At 43.7% G+C, this 19,626-nt stretch overlaps 1 protein-coding gene across 6 annotated transcripts in view; it reads right to left on the minus strand.

Annotated features, from left to right (window-relative positions):
• The window catches only part of ASXL1 (ASXL transcriptional regulator 1), a 74,958-nt gene that overhangs the window by 5,054 nt on the left and 50,278 nt on the right, over window positions 1-19,626 (minus strand). For 2 of the 6 annotated variants that reach the window (XM_034641770.1, XM_034641769.1), the window contains 8 exons: window positions 5,809-5,929; window positions 5,635-5,732; window positions 4,970-5,063; window positions 4,393-4,545; window positions 2,956-3,119; window positions 2,764-2,860; window positions 1,268-1,373; window positions 351-984 (listed from right to left, as the gene is read on the minus strand). In XM_034641770.1, the coding sequence (XP_034497661.1) occupies window positions 351-984; window positions 1,268-1,373; window positions 2,764-2,860; window positions 2,956-3,119; window positions 4,393-4,545; window positions 4,970-5,063; window positions 5,635-5,732; window positions 5,809-5,929 (1,467 nt within the window). Of the gene's footprint in view, window positions 1-350; window positions 985-1,267; window positions 1,374-2,763; window positions 2,861-2,955; window positions 3,120-4,392; window positions 4,546-4,969; window positions 5,064-5,634; window positions 5,733-5,808; window positions 6,010-19,626 lie in introns of those variants that run through there. The other 4 variants (XM_034641771.1, XM_034641772.1, XM_034641774.1 and 1 more) reach the window with 4 other exon arrangements.

The raw sequence follows: 19,626 nt of genomic DNA on the forward strand, positions 1-19,626 counted from the left end.
CCCCGCTCAAGGGCCGTCGTATACCATGCTTCTAAATTTAATTTCTGGTGGGATGTGTGAGACACTGCACAAAGAATCTACCACCACCTAATAAAAGATTTAAAAATCCCAAGGATTCTGACCTCCAGAGAGAACTTCAACAGAATGAACAAAGCAGCGAGGAAGAAAAGAACCTTATCCCCCTGACCATCAAGTCAGTCTCATGAATGGCTCTCTTGTACAGGGCCCTACATGCTCACGTAATTAACACAAGCGCCCGGAGCCTTGTCTCCGCAAAGGGGCTCGGCACATCTCCTGACCCTCAAGGGGAACCTGGCCCCAGGACAGCCAGGAATCAAACAGCCTCCTACCCGGATGGGCGGGACTTTGGGCTCCTCTTTGGTGGGCTGTGGCTTTTCGGCGTGAACACTTTCAATTGTGTTACGAAAGGACTGACGATCTTCAAGCCGGGGCTTCTTTTCGGGAAAGGATGCGGAGGCCGCCTGCTCAAAGGACTTCCTCTTCTGATCCTTGGGTTCCTGATCTGCAGTCTCCTGAGGCAAACTGGGAATCCTGTCTGGAGACACGGAGGTGCGTGCCAGGTCGCCTGGATCGGTCTGCGTCCGGGAAGCCACAGGCTGGGTCAGGAATTCGGCACTCTCTGGGTCGGGTGCTACACAGGCCGTGCCAGGCAGATGAGGGCTGCCTGCCTCTGCCGAGTTGCTCTCGGCCTCCCCATCCTTGTAGAGGGGGATGTCTGGTGCCACAGACTGTGTGTCTTTAGCGACCCCTGCTTGTTCTGACTCCTGCTTTTTGTACAGATTCCTTCTGGCTCTGGTTCGGAGATCTGGCCGAGAGCGTTTCTTGAAATGCCCATCTCGCTGCCGGGTGGCTGGACCACGCTGCGGCCGTGCTGATTCTCCTGGGACACACAAGTGACTCTTGATGTCAGCCTCCTCATGGCCCACATTCTGATGTAATGACTCTTCTTTGGTCAAACCCAATCTGCAAACCAAACTCACACCATCAGTTACAGGGCAGAGAGAGCATGCCTATTTTATTGTAGCTGTTAGGTATCTCAGAACAAAATAAATCTGTGAGCTACATACCACTACCCATAGGAAAATGTATGTTAGCTTTCCTACGAATGGCATTAAGCTAAACAAGCCGGGTAAGCCACCGCGGCCAACCTGTCCTTGCCCCGCATGCTGGCGTGCATGACTCAGACAGCATCTGCTTCTCTGCCCCCCAAAGCCCAGACCAGGACTCGCAGCACCAAGGGCCTTACTTCTGTCCATAGTAGTCTTCAAAGAACTTTTCTTTCCACTGTTCCACCTTCTTTTCCTTCTCCATTTCCTGTCGGATCCTGACTTGCATCTCATGAGTGAATTCGCCTAAAGAGAAATAAAGCTTTTGGAGTGTGTGCATTCAGGATACTAAGGTCTGTCTTATGGAAAGCCAAATCTTGCAATTCCACCACATCAGGACTTTCCAAAATACACAGGAGTTTGGTGGGCGTGGAGCTCTTTTTTTTCTTAACCCTACCTCCTTCACGCTCATTCCTGTCTCCTCCAGAGCCACAGCATGCTCACGGTCATGACAGAACATGTCCACGATGAGGGAAATTTACTTTTCCCTCGGATAATCAGTCTTCAACAACAAGCAACACACTGATCAACCAAAAAAGCAAAATGGAAACAAACAAAAGAACCATTCTTACTCCCTGTGCAGAAAAAGGTTAACAGAGCAGGCCCGATGGCTTATTCTTGGAAAGGCCTGCTTACAAGGTTGCCCCTTGGCTGACATCTGGGAGCTTGGATTTCAGGAGGGTTCCCACCCCCCTGACATGAATGGCTTACTGTGCCTAAACTGTTTATGCAAACAAGATGGTTTATGGCGAGCACCTGCTTTCCTTCGGGGAATCTGGAATCTGGTTATGTGCCAGGCAGAGGCTTCCCACACAATCAGCTCTGAGTTAAAAAAAAAACAAAAAAACAAAAAAAACCAAAAACCTGGGTACCAAGTCTCTAACGAGCTTCCCCAGCGGATTACATTTCACACGTGCTGTCACAACTCATTGCTGGCAAAACTGAGCACATCCTGTGTGACTCCTCTGGGAGAGGACGCTGGAAGCTTGCGCCTGGTTTCCCTGGACCTCGCCCCAAGCGTCTTTTCCCTTTGCTGATTTTGCTCCGTATTCCTTCACTGGGATAAATCACAGCCATGAGTACAACTACAGGAAGAGTCCTGTGAGGCCTGAGTACAACGGCAGGAGTCCTGTGAGTCCTCCTAGTGAATCATCAAACCTAGAGAGAGTCTTAGGGACTCCCAGCACACTCCCCACGTAGCTTCCCCATAAAATTAGATTAAGAGAAGCTGACAGTCACTCCAAGTGGCAATGTCTAAAAAAACAGAGCACCTGGTAGAACCCAACATGTAAGTCAATGCCACGGCACAGTCTCCTCCGCCCATCTCGACAACACCAGGATTGCTGGAAAGACCAGGAGTTTAGAGTGCTAATGATGAGGAGGTGATGCAGGTGGATACATACACTCAGAACAGCAGAAGCCCAAACACTCTGTACCTTCTTGAAAGCTACAGAGCACACTAACAGCCCCCACACTCAGCAGTACTGTGAGGAAAGCCTGCCTTACACTAAAGACCCTTTGGGAAAAAAAGGGAAAGAGAACTGGTGCAAAATGAATGTCTGGGTTTTAATTACCAAGGACAAGTGACACCACACACGGGAGGTACCTCTCAAGCCGTCTCAGAACATCCACTCACCATCAGCCAGGCGTTCCCGCCAGCTCTGAGCTGCGTGAGTGAAAAACTCATTATTCAGTGCGCTGCTGCTGAGACGCAGTAGGCCATCTGTCCCCACCTAGAAGGATCAAGGCGAAAAGCACAATAAAGAAACTCGGAAAGCGAACAGAAGCCCACCCAGAGAGAGGCGAAGAGGCAGCTCCCCATCTGCACCTGTCTGTCCACTTCAGGCAGGAGGAAGAGGAGCTGCTGCTGGAAGTGGGCTGGCAGGGCATGGAAGGTCCGAGAGTTTATCAGGGCCCGGAGGTTGGTGTTGACAAGAATGGACCCAGGCGTCTCAAAATCTATCTCTTCCCCTCTGTTGCGCTTCATCTGACCTGTGATTTTGAAGCAGCAAGAAGCAAGGTATAGATATTCAGCTTTTCAAAGCAAAAGAACAAATGCCAACCGAGGGAAAAATTTTAGTGGCAGCACCCAACTACCCAGAACTTAATCTGCACACACATCCAGCCCACCCAAACCTACGCATCACGATTAACTCTGTCCAGGAGTTACGGTTGTTGCCATCAGACCCAAGAGAACACTTGGGCCTGCATCCTCTCAGAGAAGACTCTGTACCGGGCTGTGACACAGGCTAAAGAGGACACTCTTCCCCAAGAAAAGCAGGCAGGGGGCAGGCTGTGCTGTGAGCCTCCCTCCAAAGCTGGAGAACAGGCTCCACAAAGCCAACTGGAGAAACGATGGTGGCTGTCTAAAAGCGAATCTCGTTAGCATTCTACAGAAAACTCTGCAGAAGCCTTCCCTGAGCAGGGTGGAGAGCTATGACCTCCGCATGGAAAGGCAGAAGGCTGTTTAAAAGCCACCGAGATATCAACAGATATCTCTCACAGAAACCTCAGCAAATGTTACTTTTATTTGAAAAAATCACTAAGAATAGAGACCTATGAGACCTTAAGATTAAGCATTACTGATGAGTTGGAAAAGCAGCAAGAGAGCAAACCCAGTTCTCACTTGTGCAATAGTTCATTCTAATTTTCAGAAGCCAAGGCTAGTCTTCTTAATGGTTTCATGTAGCCCATCTACAAATGACCAGCATGTGGGCTTTGAGAAATGAATCCTAGCCTAGCAAACAGCATACTGGCCTTGCAAACAGCCCTACTGAGGGGTGGGAGGAGCATGCTAATGAACTTGTCTGCAACCTCAAACTCAACAGACTTCCTTCCACTCAATGTTATGACTAGGCTAGAAAAAAGGGTACCTGAACGAAACTCTGGATGTGAAGAACAAACATGACAGGATGCTACCAAAGAAAGAAAACGGATGCTGGAATTCTTCACTGAGCAGCTCAGAAGCAATTTTCACTCACCCACTTACTAAGCAGTACCAGGGCAGGCATGGGCCACGCCCTTACAGGGACATACAAGGAACAATGTGGCAGCATCTCTGCCCACAAGTCCCCTCACAGTCTAGCAGAGAAGATCTATATGTGAAATAACCAAAATACAAGGTAAGAAACAAACAAAAAAACAGAGGGCCACCCAAGAAGTCAAAATAAACTGGTAAAGGAAGTGGAACAGAAGATTGTCCTCTTCTCACTAGGCCTGCAGGGGCCCCCCTTACAGGCAGAGAAATGAGTGCCGAGCCACTCACCTGTGGCCGGCTTCCGGAAGCCTCTCAGGAGCGGGGCAGGGTCCCGGGCGACCTCGGCCTGGCCACGAGTAGCAGCGCTGCCCAGGGCCAGAGAGCCGCTGCTGCTGCTGGACGGGCTGCCACTCTCGCCATCGGCGTGGCGGCCCGAGAACCCTGAAGGCACAGCATTCCACTGGTCAAAAGCATCACCCGCCGCGCCCAGGGCTCTCAGACAAGCTTACTTCTCCCAGCTCTCCCTGAGACACTGCCAGCAATAGCAGGTGCTTCCGTGGCCCAACCTTGGGCTGTCAGAGATCACCACCTCATGGTGTGGCGTTACATGATCCGTAAGAACGCCAAACCGCCGTCTTAGTTTGCACAGCACTGCGCCTTTACCAAGCACCTGCACACTCCTTCACGGACCCTCACACCGCCCTGCGAGGCCAACCTAGCTCAGGCCTCACCACCACGGCGTGCCGCCCGCCAGAGGGCCTCCTGGCTCGATGGGCACCACGCCACCTAGGTCAGACACTGCTGCCAGAGGGGGGCAGGCCCCAAGATCTGAGGAAGGAGCATCACATCACAAGTTTACACGTACCTGACGCCGATTCCACGTGGGCCCCGTTTACCTTCAGAGGAGTCAGGACAACTCGTGGCAGCATCACCCCAGTCTTTTTCTTTTGCTTGTTTGCCTAGATGCCCGAGGGATTACAAAAGGAGCCTGAGTCACCTGCAGAGCCACCAGAGTGGTTCCTCTCCACCATGTCTCCACCCACCGTTTGGTACAACAGAGTTCACATTCAACCAGCTCAGGTGGGTAACAGTGAGAGCAGCACAGACTCATGTTACTAAGCCAGGTGTGGGCCCCTGTGCCAAACACAACGCCAAGCAGAATGGAATGTACTGTCACCCCGTTTCACAGATAAGGAATTGCCCAAGGTCCCAAAGCTAGTGAGCAGCAGGGCCATCATTCTGAGCGCTGACTCCCAAGCTCACATGCTCCCCACTCTGCACTGTGCTATCCACGTTCCAGATGTTGCCGTGTTTGTCGAAGTAGGAGCGAAACTACCCATCTGCGGTAATGAGGAAAAACCAGCCACTCTGCTCTCAGATTCACTGCTCACTTGTATCTGTACTAACAGGCGGAGACCACACTGATTTGCTCCACTCTCCCGACATGCTCCAAGTTCGCTGCTGAGGCAGAATCCTATCTCATGCCTGGCCTCACCTACCCCTGGCCTAGCCACCAACTCTCCTCCCTACCTGTGAGGAAGTCCTGTAGCTGTCCCTGGGATTGGAAAGAGGCCGACTCTGAGATTCTGCAGAACAGGATGCATTCGAAGATGTTTCATCAAGAGAAACTGGCAGAGAGGGAAATAAAGATTAGTCTCCAGCAGCTGCCTGTGGCTCTCAGCCCATCCCGGGACGGGTACTTACCATCGTTTTCACCGCTCACAGTGCTGGCTTCGTTAGACCCACAGCTCTCCACGTCAGCTGTGTCCTCCGGCTCCTCTCCCTCCACTGCAGCCGGACTGCGAGACCACTGCAGGGCATCCTTCTGTGACAGCAAGGCACAACTCAGGTGAGCAAAACCCCACAGATCCTACAGGCACAGCAGTCACTCCTAAATGCGCACTGCTTTAGGAGAAGAGAGATTTAGAATACTGGTAAGTTCCTATCCCTTTCTACCTGACCTCTTTCTCTACAAGTTCTTTTCATATGTATGTCACGAAAGTTAGATATAATTTCGCATTCAGTCCACTCAATGTTTATGGGGCGCCTCCTATAAGCTTCACCATGCTAGTTCCTGGGGGCGGGGAGCAGAAGAGGGGGGAATTGGGGCCCTGCCCTCAAGGAGCTCAACTGAGTAAGAAAGAAAATCCAATGCATTACGATACAAAGCACAGCAACAGAGGTAGAGAGAGAGCCGTGGCAGTCCAGAAGAGGGGGCAGCCAACTCAGTGAGCTGGAGGAAAGACGGCATGGAACTAGGGCCTGCAAGGAGGTAAAAGAAGTTAGCTAGCAGGGGAATGACTTGGCAGTAGCGGACAGGAGGGAGTTCTAGATAATGGGCCGAGCAAATGTGGAAGAACATTCCAAATGCAAGGGAACTGCAGATTTCAGCAGGGGGACTAGGTGCATGAGGGTCAAGAGCAAGCTGCCAGGCAGATGGTGAGACACTGCTGAGGAACTAAGATTCTGTTTGCAAGTCTCTGAAGGGCACGGAGAGGGGCATGATGGGAGTTGTAGGGATTCCACCCTGGCAGTGACAGAAAGGCTGGAGGCAGGAGGAGGACTGAGACGGTGACAAGGCTCAGGAAAGCGCCAGGGACGAAACTGGAAGATGGAGGAAAGCAGGCGAGAGCACCGCTCGATTTCATCTCCTAGCGAGGCTCTTTACAACAGGCTCTGTGGCAGTCTGAGTTCAACTCCACCCATTCCCAGGGAAAACCAAGGGGCCACCTCCCACCTCACAATTAGAAAGGACTCCGAATGAATGAATACTGGGGGGTGGGGAGAGGAGAAGTAGAGCTAAGTCAGGGTAAGGATGTCTTCTTTAATAAAGTGTGTGAAGAAGAGTAAAGTCATGATTCTACCTCTTACACCATGAATTTATAAAGGAAATCTACACAATTCTAACTCATCAATTTCATGCGTCCCATGATCCACTACATTGTCTTCCTCAATTTACTGTCATTAATTTAAGCCCAAATTCTGCTAACTTAAATTAATAAAAAGACAGTTTTTTAGATCTTCATCTCTCTTCCTACCAGCTGTAAATGTTCCTCAGAATTAAAAGCTACAGAGTATTTTTAGTATTAACCTTGGAATTATGCTTAGTGGCTGCCGCGTGCACAGAATGATGCAACAAACTCATTCTTTGAGTCTCAGGAGCAAACTAAGATACAATACTCATTAATGAATAGACAAAGAACTCCCGTTCAGGCAAGAGGGTGGGGGAATCACGCCTACACTGTCGGTGACAGTGAAGATGGTATCAAAAGGTTCATGCACTGACAGTGGAAGAGCACACTCTAAGTTAACATCTAGAAACCTCTTAACCCCACACTTCCATTTCTAAGAGTTACACAGGACATGAAAAGCATTAATCCCTAAAAGGAGAAAGTCGGTCAATGGAACTACATTAAAATTAAGATCCTCTCTTCTGTACAAGACGCCATGAACGGAGTAAAAATGGCAAGCTACCTACAGAGCTGGAGAAGGTATTTGCAACTCATATAACCAATAAAGATCTTGTATCTAAATACATAAATCAGTAAGAAAAAGGAAACCCAGGAAAAGAATAGGCAAAAGACCACGAATTAAGCACTGCACCAAACAGTATATCCAAATGGCCGACATTCACACATAAACCTATATAACCTAACAATAAGGAAAATACATTATAATCCAAATTAAGACACAAGGAGATATGCCACATCCATAAGAATGGCTAAAACTAAACAATACCAAGTAGTGCTAATGGGGATGAAAAACAGGTAAACTGAAAAAGGATCCAACCAATCGAGAACAGTTTGGCATTATCTGGCACAGCTGAAGGTACAAACATCCGACAACCCAGCAATGTCAGCCCTACATTTGGATTCCCTAGAGAAATAAAGAGATGTACATGCGCGCACGCACACAACATACACACACACATACCACAGAGCACATCCAGTGTTCATGGCAGCGACATCTGTAAAACCTGCGCTATACACAACTGAAGTGACCACCATCAGTAGAATCAAAACACGGCAGCATACAATAAGAGTGAACTTCAGCAATGCATCTGAAAAACAAAATGCTGAATGAAAGAAGCCAGGCACAAAGGAATGCATACTGTAATGACCCCATTTGTAAGAAGTTCAAAAACAGGCAAAACTAAACTACGCTGTTGGGGATGCAAACACAGCTGAGAAACAATAGAGAAAAGCAAGAACAGAACTTCGAAACAGTCAGAATAGTAGCCACCTTTAAAGGGAAGAAGGGAGCCGGCAGTGGGAAAGTGTACTGGGGCTGCTGGCTGCCAGCCACGCTCCAAGTCTTGACTGGAGTGCCAGGTACGAGGGTGTTTACTTTATGACATTCATTAAACTGAACATTTATGTTGCATGTATTTTGCTCTTACATTTTTACAATAAAAAAGCTTTAAAACAAAAGATAATTCCAGAATTTCCGGCAAGGAACACTACTATGGACAGTCATTTGAAGTAAAACTGTAGAATATTTAATGAGAAAGGCTGATGATGCACCAAGTGAATTAAGCAGTTAAATTCACATATTATGATTACATCATCTATTTAAAAAGAAAAAACATTTGAGCATGTGTGCACAGACAAAAGGCAAGTGAGACACTCCTCACATGTGTTAGCCATCGCACCTCTAGGTGGCAGAGTTGTGAGGACTTTCTTTTTGATTTGGAGTATTTTCTATAATTAACGCGTATTTTTTGTGATAAAAAAAATAACATTTAAAAAATTATAATGCTAGGGGCGCCTGGGTGGCACAGTCGTTAAGCATCTGCCTTCGGCTCAGGGCGTGATCCCAGCGTTCTGGGATCGGAGCCCCACGTCGGGCTCCTCCGCTGGGAGCCTGCTTCATCCTCTCCCACTCCCCCTGCTTGTGTTCCCTCTCTCTCTGGCTGTCTTTCGCTGTCAAATAAATCAATAAAATCTTTAAAAAAAAATTATAATGCTAAATGTTTCTTTGACAGCTAAGTCACTAAAAGTGAGTTTCCTTCCTCTAGGTCCCAGAGTCTAGGGGAACCTAGTGTTGATTACAAATCTCATTATTAAACAAACAAATACTGCCCACTTGTTTGCAATTCAAACTACTACCCCACATTTCCAAAGCCATGTATTTTCAGTAAAAAACAGAACAAAACATTTAAGAAAATGAAAGCAAGATTTGCAATTCTAATTCTGCCTTTTTAAAGGTCCTTAATCTTTCCATATAAACTCCAAACATCTGATATCATAAATTTCCAAACATTAACTACAGAGAGCTGAAAAAAATGAAATGAGCTGAGAATTATAGGCATCAGATAATATGCTCTCAGACTCAAGACTTTAAATTTTTTTGCAAGGATATTTTCTATCAAGAAACTTTAAAAAAAAATTAACAGGTAATGAGCGCTCCTTTGCTGAAACCCAATTTTAAATGGTATGAAAGACAATACTGGGGTATTTAAATGTGACTGCATGGTAGATACAGAAGGGATGCAATAATGTTAAATTTCCTCAGTGTGATAATTACATTGCACTTATATAGGGGAATGCTCTTGGATCAATGTATATCCCTTGTGTCCCTTTCCTTACTTTTTAAAATGAGGTATAACTTACACAGATTAAAACGCACAGATCTTAAGTATACTATCTGATCAGTTTGACAAATGCGTATCAAGATANAAAAAATAAAATAAAAAAATAAAAAAAAAAAAAAAAAGAAACTTTAAAAAAAAATTAACAGGTAATGAGCGCTCCTTTGCTGAAACCCAATTTTAAATGGTATGAAAGACAATACTGGGGTATTTAAATGTGACTGCATGGTAGATACAGAAGGGATGCAATAATGTTAAATTTCCTCAGTGTGATAATTACATTGCACTTATATAGGGGAATGCTCTTGGATCAATGTATATCCCTTGTGTCCCTTTCCTTACTTTTTAAAATGAGGTATAACTTACACAGATTAAAACGCACAGATCTTAAGTATACTATCTGATCAGTTTGACAAATGCGTATCAAGATACAGAATATGTCCAACATCCCTGAAAGTTCCTGTGCCCCTTCCTAGTCAACCCCGACTTCCAACTGCCCTCCCACCACACTGAGACAATTGTTCTTATTTCTATCACGAAAAATTACTTTGCCTATTCACGGCATTATGGAAATGGAATCACACAGTATATATTCTTACGTGTCAGTCTAATGTTGATGAAACTCATCCGTGCTGCTGCAGACATCAGTCGTTCACTATCCGTTATTACAGAGTAGTATTCCTATAGACAACCATGTGTTTACCTACTCTCCTGTTGAAGGACATCTGCATTATTTCCAGATTTTGGCTATTATGAACACAAAGCTACTATGAACATTCTTGCACACACCTTTTTCTGGACAGGTTTTCATCTCTCGTGTGTAAATATTTAGGAACAGAACCGCTGAGTATGGGATGAATGAATGCTTAATTAAAACAAACAAGAGGGGTGCCTGGGGAGCGCAGTTGTTAAGCGTCTGCCTTAGGCTCAGGGCGTGATCCCAGCGTTCCGGGATCGAGTCCCACATCAGGCTCCTCCGCTGGGAGCCTGCTTCTTCCTCTCCCACTCCCCCTGCTTGTGTTCCCTCTCTCGTTGGCTGTCTCTGTCACATAAATAAATAAAATCTTTAAAAAAAACAAACAAGAAAACAACTTCCAGATGTTTCCAAAGATTTCCACTCCTAACAGCACTGTATGGAGAGTTCCAGATGCTCCAAATCCTCCTCATACGGTGTGGGCAATCTTACTTTAGCCATGCTAGCAGATGCAGTGGTACCTCACAGGGGTTTTTTCATTTTTCTGATGACTAAAGATATTGAGCACTTTTTTATATGCTTAGTGGCCATTCTCTTATCTTCCTTTTTGAAGTGTCCAAGTCTTTTGCATCTTTAAATGGAGTCATTTGTCTTTTTAATATAGTTGCAGGAGTTCTTTGTTCTGGGTCCTTTTAAATATTGATCATGGGCATGTGTTACTTTTGCAAACAAATACATGTTAAACACTTTCTTTGGAACTAATTTTGTATTTACAGAAAAGCTGGAAGAGTAAAAGCAGCACAAAGAATACTGTCTATACTTTTTACCCATATTCACCTCCTAACATAAATAAGTGTTCTTAAAATACACAAAGTATATTAGTTTGGCAAGGCAACTGGAAAAGAAGCTAATGACGAAAAATACTACTACTAATAAATAAATAAACCTAAATATTTTCCCCTAAGTCAGATATTGTTTTTAAGACAATATTTATTTTTAAGTAATCTCTACACCCAACATGGGGCTCAAATTTACAATCCCGAGATCAAGGGCCACACACTCTACTGACTGAGCCAGAGAGACATCCCAAGTCAGATTTTTTAATATTTTTAAGACAGCGGTTTTTTTTTAAGATTTCATTCACTTATTTGACAGAGAGAGAGTGAGAGAGGGAACACAAGAAGGGGAAGTGGGCGAGGGAGAAGTGGGCTTCTTGCAGAGCAGGGAGCCGGATGCGGGGCTCGATCCCACAGCCCCGGAATCATGACCTGAGCTGAAGGCAGACGCCTAACGACTGAGCCACCCGGGTGCCCCAAAAGAACATTTTTTTAAAGATTTTATTTACTTACTTGACACAGAGAGAGAGAGAGACAGCAAAAGCAGGGGGAGCAGCAAGCAGAAGGAGAGGGAGAAGCAGGCTCCCCACCAAGCAGCGAGTCCCATATGGGGCTCAATACCAGGCCCCCAAGATCATGACCTGAGCCTAAGGCAGAAGGCAGATGCTTAACTGAGCCACCCTGGCACCCCCCAAGTCACATACTTAAAAAAATAATAATAAAAGGCACTGTGAATATAATAAGCCCCAAACATGAATAAAATGGAACACTAAAATTTCAACTGATGAAATTTCAACTGCCCAAGATTAGGTTCTGAACTGGAAAAACAGATAACAAATCTCAGGTATGCCTCTTCTTTCTTTGTAGAGCTGAGAAACACTTCCTGAGCAAGAAATGAGTATGACTTCTTAGGGAAGGCTGATCTGAAAGCTGCTGAATATAAATTATTAAAAACTAAGAGCATGCTGTCCACTCAACAGTATACTGGATTTCCCAACAATACCTCTTTTTAAAAAAGAGATTAGAAGAGAAAGAGTGTTCAAATTTCCAGACAGTATAATTATCTACACTGAAGAGCCAAGAGATTCAAACCTAGAAGAAATTCAGTGAGGTTGTGAGATTCAAGAGCACATTAAAAACTCAGCAATAACATCACCAACTAGAAAATGTAATTTATAAGAAGACTATAAGATATAAAATACTCAGGGACAAATTTCAGAAAAGAATACAATCATCCTATGAAGAAAATAAAACCTTATAGAGAGAGGTTGAAAAGTTAAAGAGAGAGCCACACCATCTTTTGTATTAAGAAAACTCAACATTGTAAAGATGTCAATTCTTCCCAAAATGGTTTGTAAATTCAATAAAATTTCAATGAAACATAATTTTTTTTAATACAACTTGACTCTGCAAAGGGCCACAAGAGCCAAAACGCTCTTGAAAAAAGAGTGAAAAAAAAAGAGAGGAACTGCTTTTTTTAGAAAGCTCTGGTAATTAGGCAAATAGAGAACAGGATAAAAGAGGAACAGAAGCGACCACTACAGGATATGGGGTTTCTTTTGGGAGTGACAAAAACATTCTGGGGTCAGACAATGGTGATGGCTGCATGACCTTATGAATCCACTAATAGCCACTGACCTGTACACTTTCTGGGAGTTATATTCCAATAAAGCTGGGTTAAAAACACCTTACTGAATTTAAATGACAGTTCTGAAAACATGAACAAATTTAACCAGAATCTGGAAAAACCACATAAGAACTATTAATGTGTACAGAAAGTTTATAGATGCAAAGGTGAACTTCCACTTTAGATAATCGAACCAAAACGGTCCATTAGCGATGTTTTAATTTTGTTGTATGAATCCTAGAGAGGAATTAAAACTAGCAAAGCAACCCCTGCGTATGCCTGAGAAAAGATGACATCATTTTTAAAAATACTTAATGTAAAAAAAAAAAAGTTCTATTGAATTTGAACTCCACTTGCATTATCAAAGCAGTTTCAATATTATAGCTGTCAAAGAAAGAAAAGAGCTGTTATTTTAAAAATGAACACACTCCTGGAATATAGTTTAAAGAGAAAAAAATTGTCTGAGTTCTTCTTAAAGACAAAAAAGAAGCGTCCATCAACCAGAAATAAAACAAATTCTCATCTATGGTTTGCCACCCACCACTGAAAAGTTTCTAAGTCGATGGTGATGTGACCACAGGTCTATGACCCCTCCCCTGAAACCCTTGGATCTAGATGTGCTTTAGAATTCAGGATTTCTTGAATTTGGGGGTGGTAATACAGTGGAATATGGTTTTAATGTATCATATATAAAACACACATTAATGTTTTTTGAAATAATATGCATGCATAAACCAACTAAAATAAATAGCCTGGTCAGGCTGGATCAGAGTTTTGCCACCAAATGAGTTTAGACAGGACAGGTTTTACTGCCAAATGAGTTAGGAAAAAAAAAATTTCAGTTCTCAAAGTATTTTAGATTTTAGGGGCACCTGGGCAGCTCAGTCAGTTGGGCCTTTGACTCTTGATTTCAGCTCAGGCCATGATCTCAGGGTCATGCGATGGAGCCCCGAGCTGGGCTCTGTGCTCAGCTGGGAGTCTGCTTCTTTCTCTCTCCCTCTCCAGCTCCTCCCCAGTGTGCACGAGTGCTCTCTCGCTCAAAGAAATAAATCTTTAAAAAATACATTTTAAATTTCAGAATTGTTAATAAGAGATTATGGACTGTAGAGAAAGGTCTCTCAGTAAAATTTTTGAAAAGATCTGCAAGTTTTATAATTCTACTTTTCTCATCACAGGTATAAAATAAAACGTAAAAAGGTATTAACGACCTAGGAAACGAACTGAGGGTTGCTGGAGGGGAGGGGGGTGATGGGCGAACTGGGTGATGAACATTAAGGAGGGCATGTGATGTAATGAGCACTGGGTGTTCTATAAGACTGATGAATCAGTGAACTCTACCTTTGAAACTAATAATACACTAAATATTACTTAAATTTAAATAAAAAAAATAAAACCCAAAAAACATAACTTAAAAAATATATATAAAGGATAAAGAACAATAAAAACCCACCTTAATAAACACAATATTACCAATCTCATCAATCCCCCTGGTTGCCCCCCCCCCTTTTTTAAAGATTTTATTTATTTATTTGACAGAGATAGAGACAGCCAGAGAGAGGGAACACAAGCAGGGGGAGTGGGAGAGGAAGAAGCAGGCTCATAGCGGAAGAGCCTGATGTGGGGCTCGATCCCATAACGCCGGGATCATGCCCTGAGCCGAAGGCAGACGCTTAACCGCTGTGCCACCCAGGCGCCCCTGGTTGCCCCTTTTGATTCTGTCCTCCTTTCTCCCCAGGTAACCAGTTTTCTGAGTTCTGTGTTTGAGTTTTATTTTTCCTAATGGTTCAACTATATATGTATATATCCTTAGATAATGTATTTTTAAATTTTACATGCTTTTTTTTTTTTAAGATTTTATTTATTTATTCGACAGAGATAGAGACAGCCAGTGAAAGAGGGAATACAAGCAGGGGGAGTGGGAGAGGAAGAAGCAGCCTCATAGCAGAGGAGCCTGATGTGGGGCTTGATCCCATAACGCCGGGATCATGCCCTGAGCCGAAGGCAGATGCTTAACTGCTGTGCCACCCAGGCGCCCCAAATTTTTACATGCTTTTGAATTAGCTTTGTGTCAATAGCATACTGTAGGTACTCTTCTGAGACTTGCTGTTCATCCAATTCTATGTTCCTGGCCTCCTACATATTGATACACACAACAGTCCTTTTCATTGCTATTATTCATTCTACAGATATACCACAGTTTATTTACCACTCTTTTGTCTGATGGACATTATGGTGCTTACGTTATGTTGCTTATTATGTTTTGCTATTACAAACAATGGGATTATGAACTTCCTTGTACAGGCAAGAATTTCTCTAGGATATATACCTAAGAGTAGAATTACTGAATGTGAGGGGAGGCACATCTTCGACTTTATAGGATAAACCAAATTGTGGTAAAAAATGATGGTTGCAAGGGCACATGGGTGGCTCAGACAGTTAAGCATTCAACCCCTGGTTTCGGCTCAGATCATGATCTCAGGGTTGTGGAATGGAGCCTCACATCAGGCTCCACGCTCAGCACAGAGTTCCTTCCCCCTCTCTCTCCCTTCCCCTCTCTCTCCCTTCCCCCTCTCTCTCCCTTCCCCTCTGTTCTTTGCCCCACCCCTACTCATGCTCTCTCTCTCAAATAAATAAATACTTAAATAAAATCTTTTTTTAAAAAAATTAATGAAATGTTTTCATCAAGCCTCAAAGAAAGCCTCCAAACCACGTCCATTTTACCCATTAAAGTATTAAGGAAGTAGTCCTCTGGAAAAACTCTCACCATTTGCACATGGAGACTACAAAAGTAAAAGGGGATTACTGCAGTGTATTTGTAATAGTAAAAAAACTAAATATCCATAATAGTGGACTGGATAAATAACATCAGGTATACTGGTATGATACACTATTAAACAGTAGTTGAAAGAAATAAAAATACACCTATATAAACAAACAGACCACACATTTTTAATGGATCCACAAGAACAGGAAGGATGCACGTTAATGAGAGTGGTTGCTACTGGGAAAAGAACAAGGGCCATAGGCCTGGGTGGCAAGTGAAGGGATAGGGGTAGGGTAGGGTCTGGTGTGGAACTGTGGAAGTCAAAGCCATTTCCCACTTCCTTTGCACAAAGGCCTGAGCTTCCGTTTAACCATGGCAAATGGACATAATTCTTTGCCTCCTCCTGAAGCCTCTTAGGAATGACTCTGAGGGAATAATAAATGTATAAATGGACAAAGGGAAAGGGGGAGGAAAAGGAAGATGAGAGATGTCAACAGAATTTTGGAAGATGGATAGCTGGAAGACAGGCAGTAACTGACTCAGCAGGGAAAAGAAAGCTGAAGTCTGAGGGTACAGAGGGAAAAGCCAAAAAGCTGGCCAGTTAGCACTGCAAAACCCCCAAGAGGCCAGTGATTAAAGGTCCAGGAACCACTGCACACAAGAGTGAGGCATGGGAATGAAAACAGGAGAACTGGTTGCAAGTCTGAGCCAGAAGTTAGACCCCTCAGGTCTCCTCTCTGTCCCCAAATAATCAGGCAATATTCATCTCTAACCTCAGAAGAAAATAGATTTAATTCTGGTTGGACTGAACCAGAGAGGGTCCAGAATCAGACACACCAGCTCAAGGAACGGGGGAGGAAGTGAGATGCTTCGCTCCAAACAGGAGCAGTAAGTCAAAGATAACATACAAAAAGTGACACCATCAGCTCCCTTCTCCAATCTGGCTCCCAAAGGTCTCCTCACAGTGGCAGCCCTGCAACCCCAGCCCTAGCCTGCTCTCAGCCAGCTGGCAAGAAAGGAAAGGATTTCTCTTCCCAGAAAGTGACCAGCCTAACAGAAAACACCTGGTAGAGAACTGGAGATTAAAAAAAAAAAAAAAAAAGCATCTGGGTCCCCACTCTCCATCACATCCAACAAATAGTGCCCACAAGCCCACGTGCCCACAAGCACAGAATCTGCCAGTTCTTTCACTGCGAACGACCTATCAAGGGCCACCAGATATCTGAGCACAACTGTCAGATGAAACAGCAACCAAAAACAAAAGGATGCGAAAGGAAACAAGATAATGAAGATTTCACAGTATATGTTCTCGGAGACAGCCCCAAAACAAAAAGTACAGACAGCTATTTAAAAAAAATAAAGGAACATCAGTGAATGTGAGCCATCTGCTAGAAACACAAAGTGATACAAAACAAAACTCCAGAAACAACAATAGGTTATATCCCAAAGAACTGACTCAGGAGAAAAAGAAAATAGGTTTCATTAAGAAAGTCCCACAACAAACAGAAGTTCTAAAGAAAACAGGAAAGACAGAAATATAAGATGTTTCCCCAAAATGAAAAGACCTGAGCTTCCATATTTAATAAGGCAAAATGCCCTGCAAAATGAATGGAAAAAAAGACCCATTCCACAGCACTGCACCATGAAATTTCAGAAAGAGAATTGAAAAAGAGATCCAAAAATCTTCCATTCAGAGAGAACACATCATAAAGGAATCAGAATGCATCATGCTTCTCAAGAGCAGTTTTGGAGAATGTAATATTTGCCTGCCTGCCTGCCTTCCTTCCCTCCCTCCCTTCTTTCTTTCAAGATTTATTTTCTTTCCTTCCCTCCCTCCCTCTTTTCTTTCTTTTTTCTTTTTCTTTCTTCCCTTTCCCTTTTTTTCCCTTTCTCTTTCTTTCTTTCTCTCTTTCTCTCTCTCTCTCTCTTCCTTCCTTCCTTTTCTTTCCTTTCCTTTCCTGTTCTTTTCTTTCACCATTTATTTTAGAGAGAGTATGTGCCAGTGGGTGCAGGGAGGGGCAGATGGAGGGAAAGAGAGTCTCAAGCAGACTCCTCACTGAGCGCAGAGCCCGACATGGGGCTCAATCTCATGATTCTGAGATCACGACCTGAGCCAAAACCAAGAGTCGGACGTTTAACTGACTGCACCACCCTGGTGCCCCAGAATGTAATATTTTCTTAAATTCTTTTTTCTTTAAGTTTTATTTATTTAAGTAATTTCTACACCCAATATGGTGCTCAAACCCATGCCCCCAAGATCAAGTCGCATACTTTTCTGACTGCACCAGCTAGGTGCCCCCCTCTTTCAAAATTCTTAAGTCAAACCCATAATCCGGTATGGAACCCAGGATAAAGATATGTACAGTTTCAAATAATATACCTCCTATGCATCTATTCTCAGAAGTAACTGGAGAATCTCTTCCACAAATAAATAACAACAATAAACAACAAACCAAACTAAATTAAAACAAAAATTATATCCACACAAGATCTAGGAAAGAAACTATATCATAGAAGACAGGTGAAAAGAAGAAAAGAATTCCCAAGGTGGTGGTGAAGGGAAAGCCCAGGAAAACAGACAGATGTATGTCTAACAGGGTAACCAACTCACCCCAATTTGCCTGGGACTTTCCCAGTTTTAGCACTGAAAGTTCTGTGCCCCGGGAAATTTCTCAGGACAGTTGGCCCCCCTACAAACAGACCAGGAACAGGAGAAAGGATGGCTCCCAGACCGACCTTCAGAAGGAATACTGAAACTGTGTGTCTGACCATACCAAGAATTTTATCACTGTTAAGCAGTTTTGGAGAATGAAGCATTAGCTTCATCTTTTCTGTTTGTAATCCATTTTGGTTTTTACCCCTCATCTTTGTTATTTTACTTAATTTTTAAGTGTGTGAAATAGCATGATTATAAAAGCCCCAACTACATAAAAGGTTATGCTCAGAAAACTGACACTGCCCTCATCCCTTCTTTTCCCTCCTTTTACCCCAAACTGTATGTTCCATTCCTACCCATCCAGTTGGGTAACCAATTTCATTAGTTTCCAGTTTCTTCTCGGGGTTGGTTTTTTGTTTTTTGTTTTTTGTTTTTTTGCACAAATGCTTATATATGCATCTATTTTATTTCCCCTTTATCCTTAAACCTGTTGCATGCCATACACAGTATTTTGCACTTGCTTTTTTTACTTAACCATATATTCTGCAATCGATCATTTCACAGTCTTCATTCTCTTCTCAGCTGCATAAAATTCCATGATGCAGATGTACCAAAGTTTATTTATACACCCACTAGCCCAGGTACAGGCATTGAGGTGGCTTTTAACATCTCACAAACAGAAATACTACTATCTTGAATAACCCCATTAATCTGTACTTCTGTGTTGTTAAAGGTGCATCATCTTCAGGGGCGCCTGGGCGGCTCAGTCGTCAAGCGTCTGCCTTTGGCTCAGGGCATGATCCTGGCGTTCCGGGATCGAGTCCCACATCGGGCTCCTCTGCTGGGAGCCTGCTTCTTCCTCTCCCACTCCCTGCTGTGTTCCCTCTCTCACTGGCTGTCTCTATCTCTGTCAAATAAATAAATAAAATCTTAAAAAAAAAAAAAAAGGGGCATCTTCTTCTGAGTAAATTCCTGAAGTAGAAATGCCAAGTCAAAGGTTAACTGCAAACCTAACTTTGTTAACAATGCCAAAGCCCCCTCAAAAAAGGTTGCATGGATTTGTATTCCTAACAGCAATGTGTGAGAGCGCCTGCTTTCCCAGAGCCTTGAGACGACAAAGTACTGTGCAATTAGCAGAAAATTTTAAAGTATTTCAAATGACTGACATAACCACACTGAAGGAAGAGGCAGGGGTGGATCTAGCCCGAAGGAACTTTCTGAACAGGCTATTTTAACTATGTACACTTGGGCTCAAGAACTAACTAAACTATAAACAGTGAGCTCTCCTTTTAATAGATTTGTTTTTCACAGTGGAATGGGCTTGCAATTCTGAAACCATTAAATGTTTATTCTGA

This window comes from Ailuropoda melanoleuca, chromosome 13 (genome assembly GCF_002007445.2).
Source record: "Ailuropoda melanoleuca isolate Jingjing chromosome 13, ASM200744v2, whole genome shotgun sequence".
Lineage (NCBI taxonomy): Eukaryota > Metazoa > Chordata > Mammalia > Carnivora > Ursidae > Ailuropoda > Ailuropoda melanoleuca.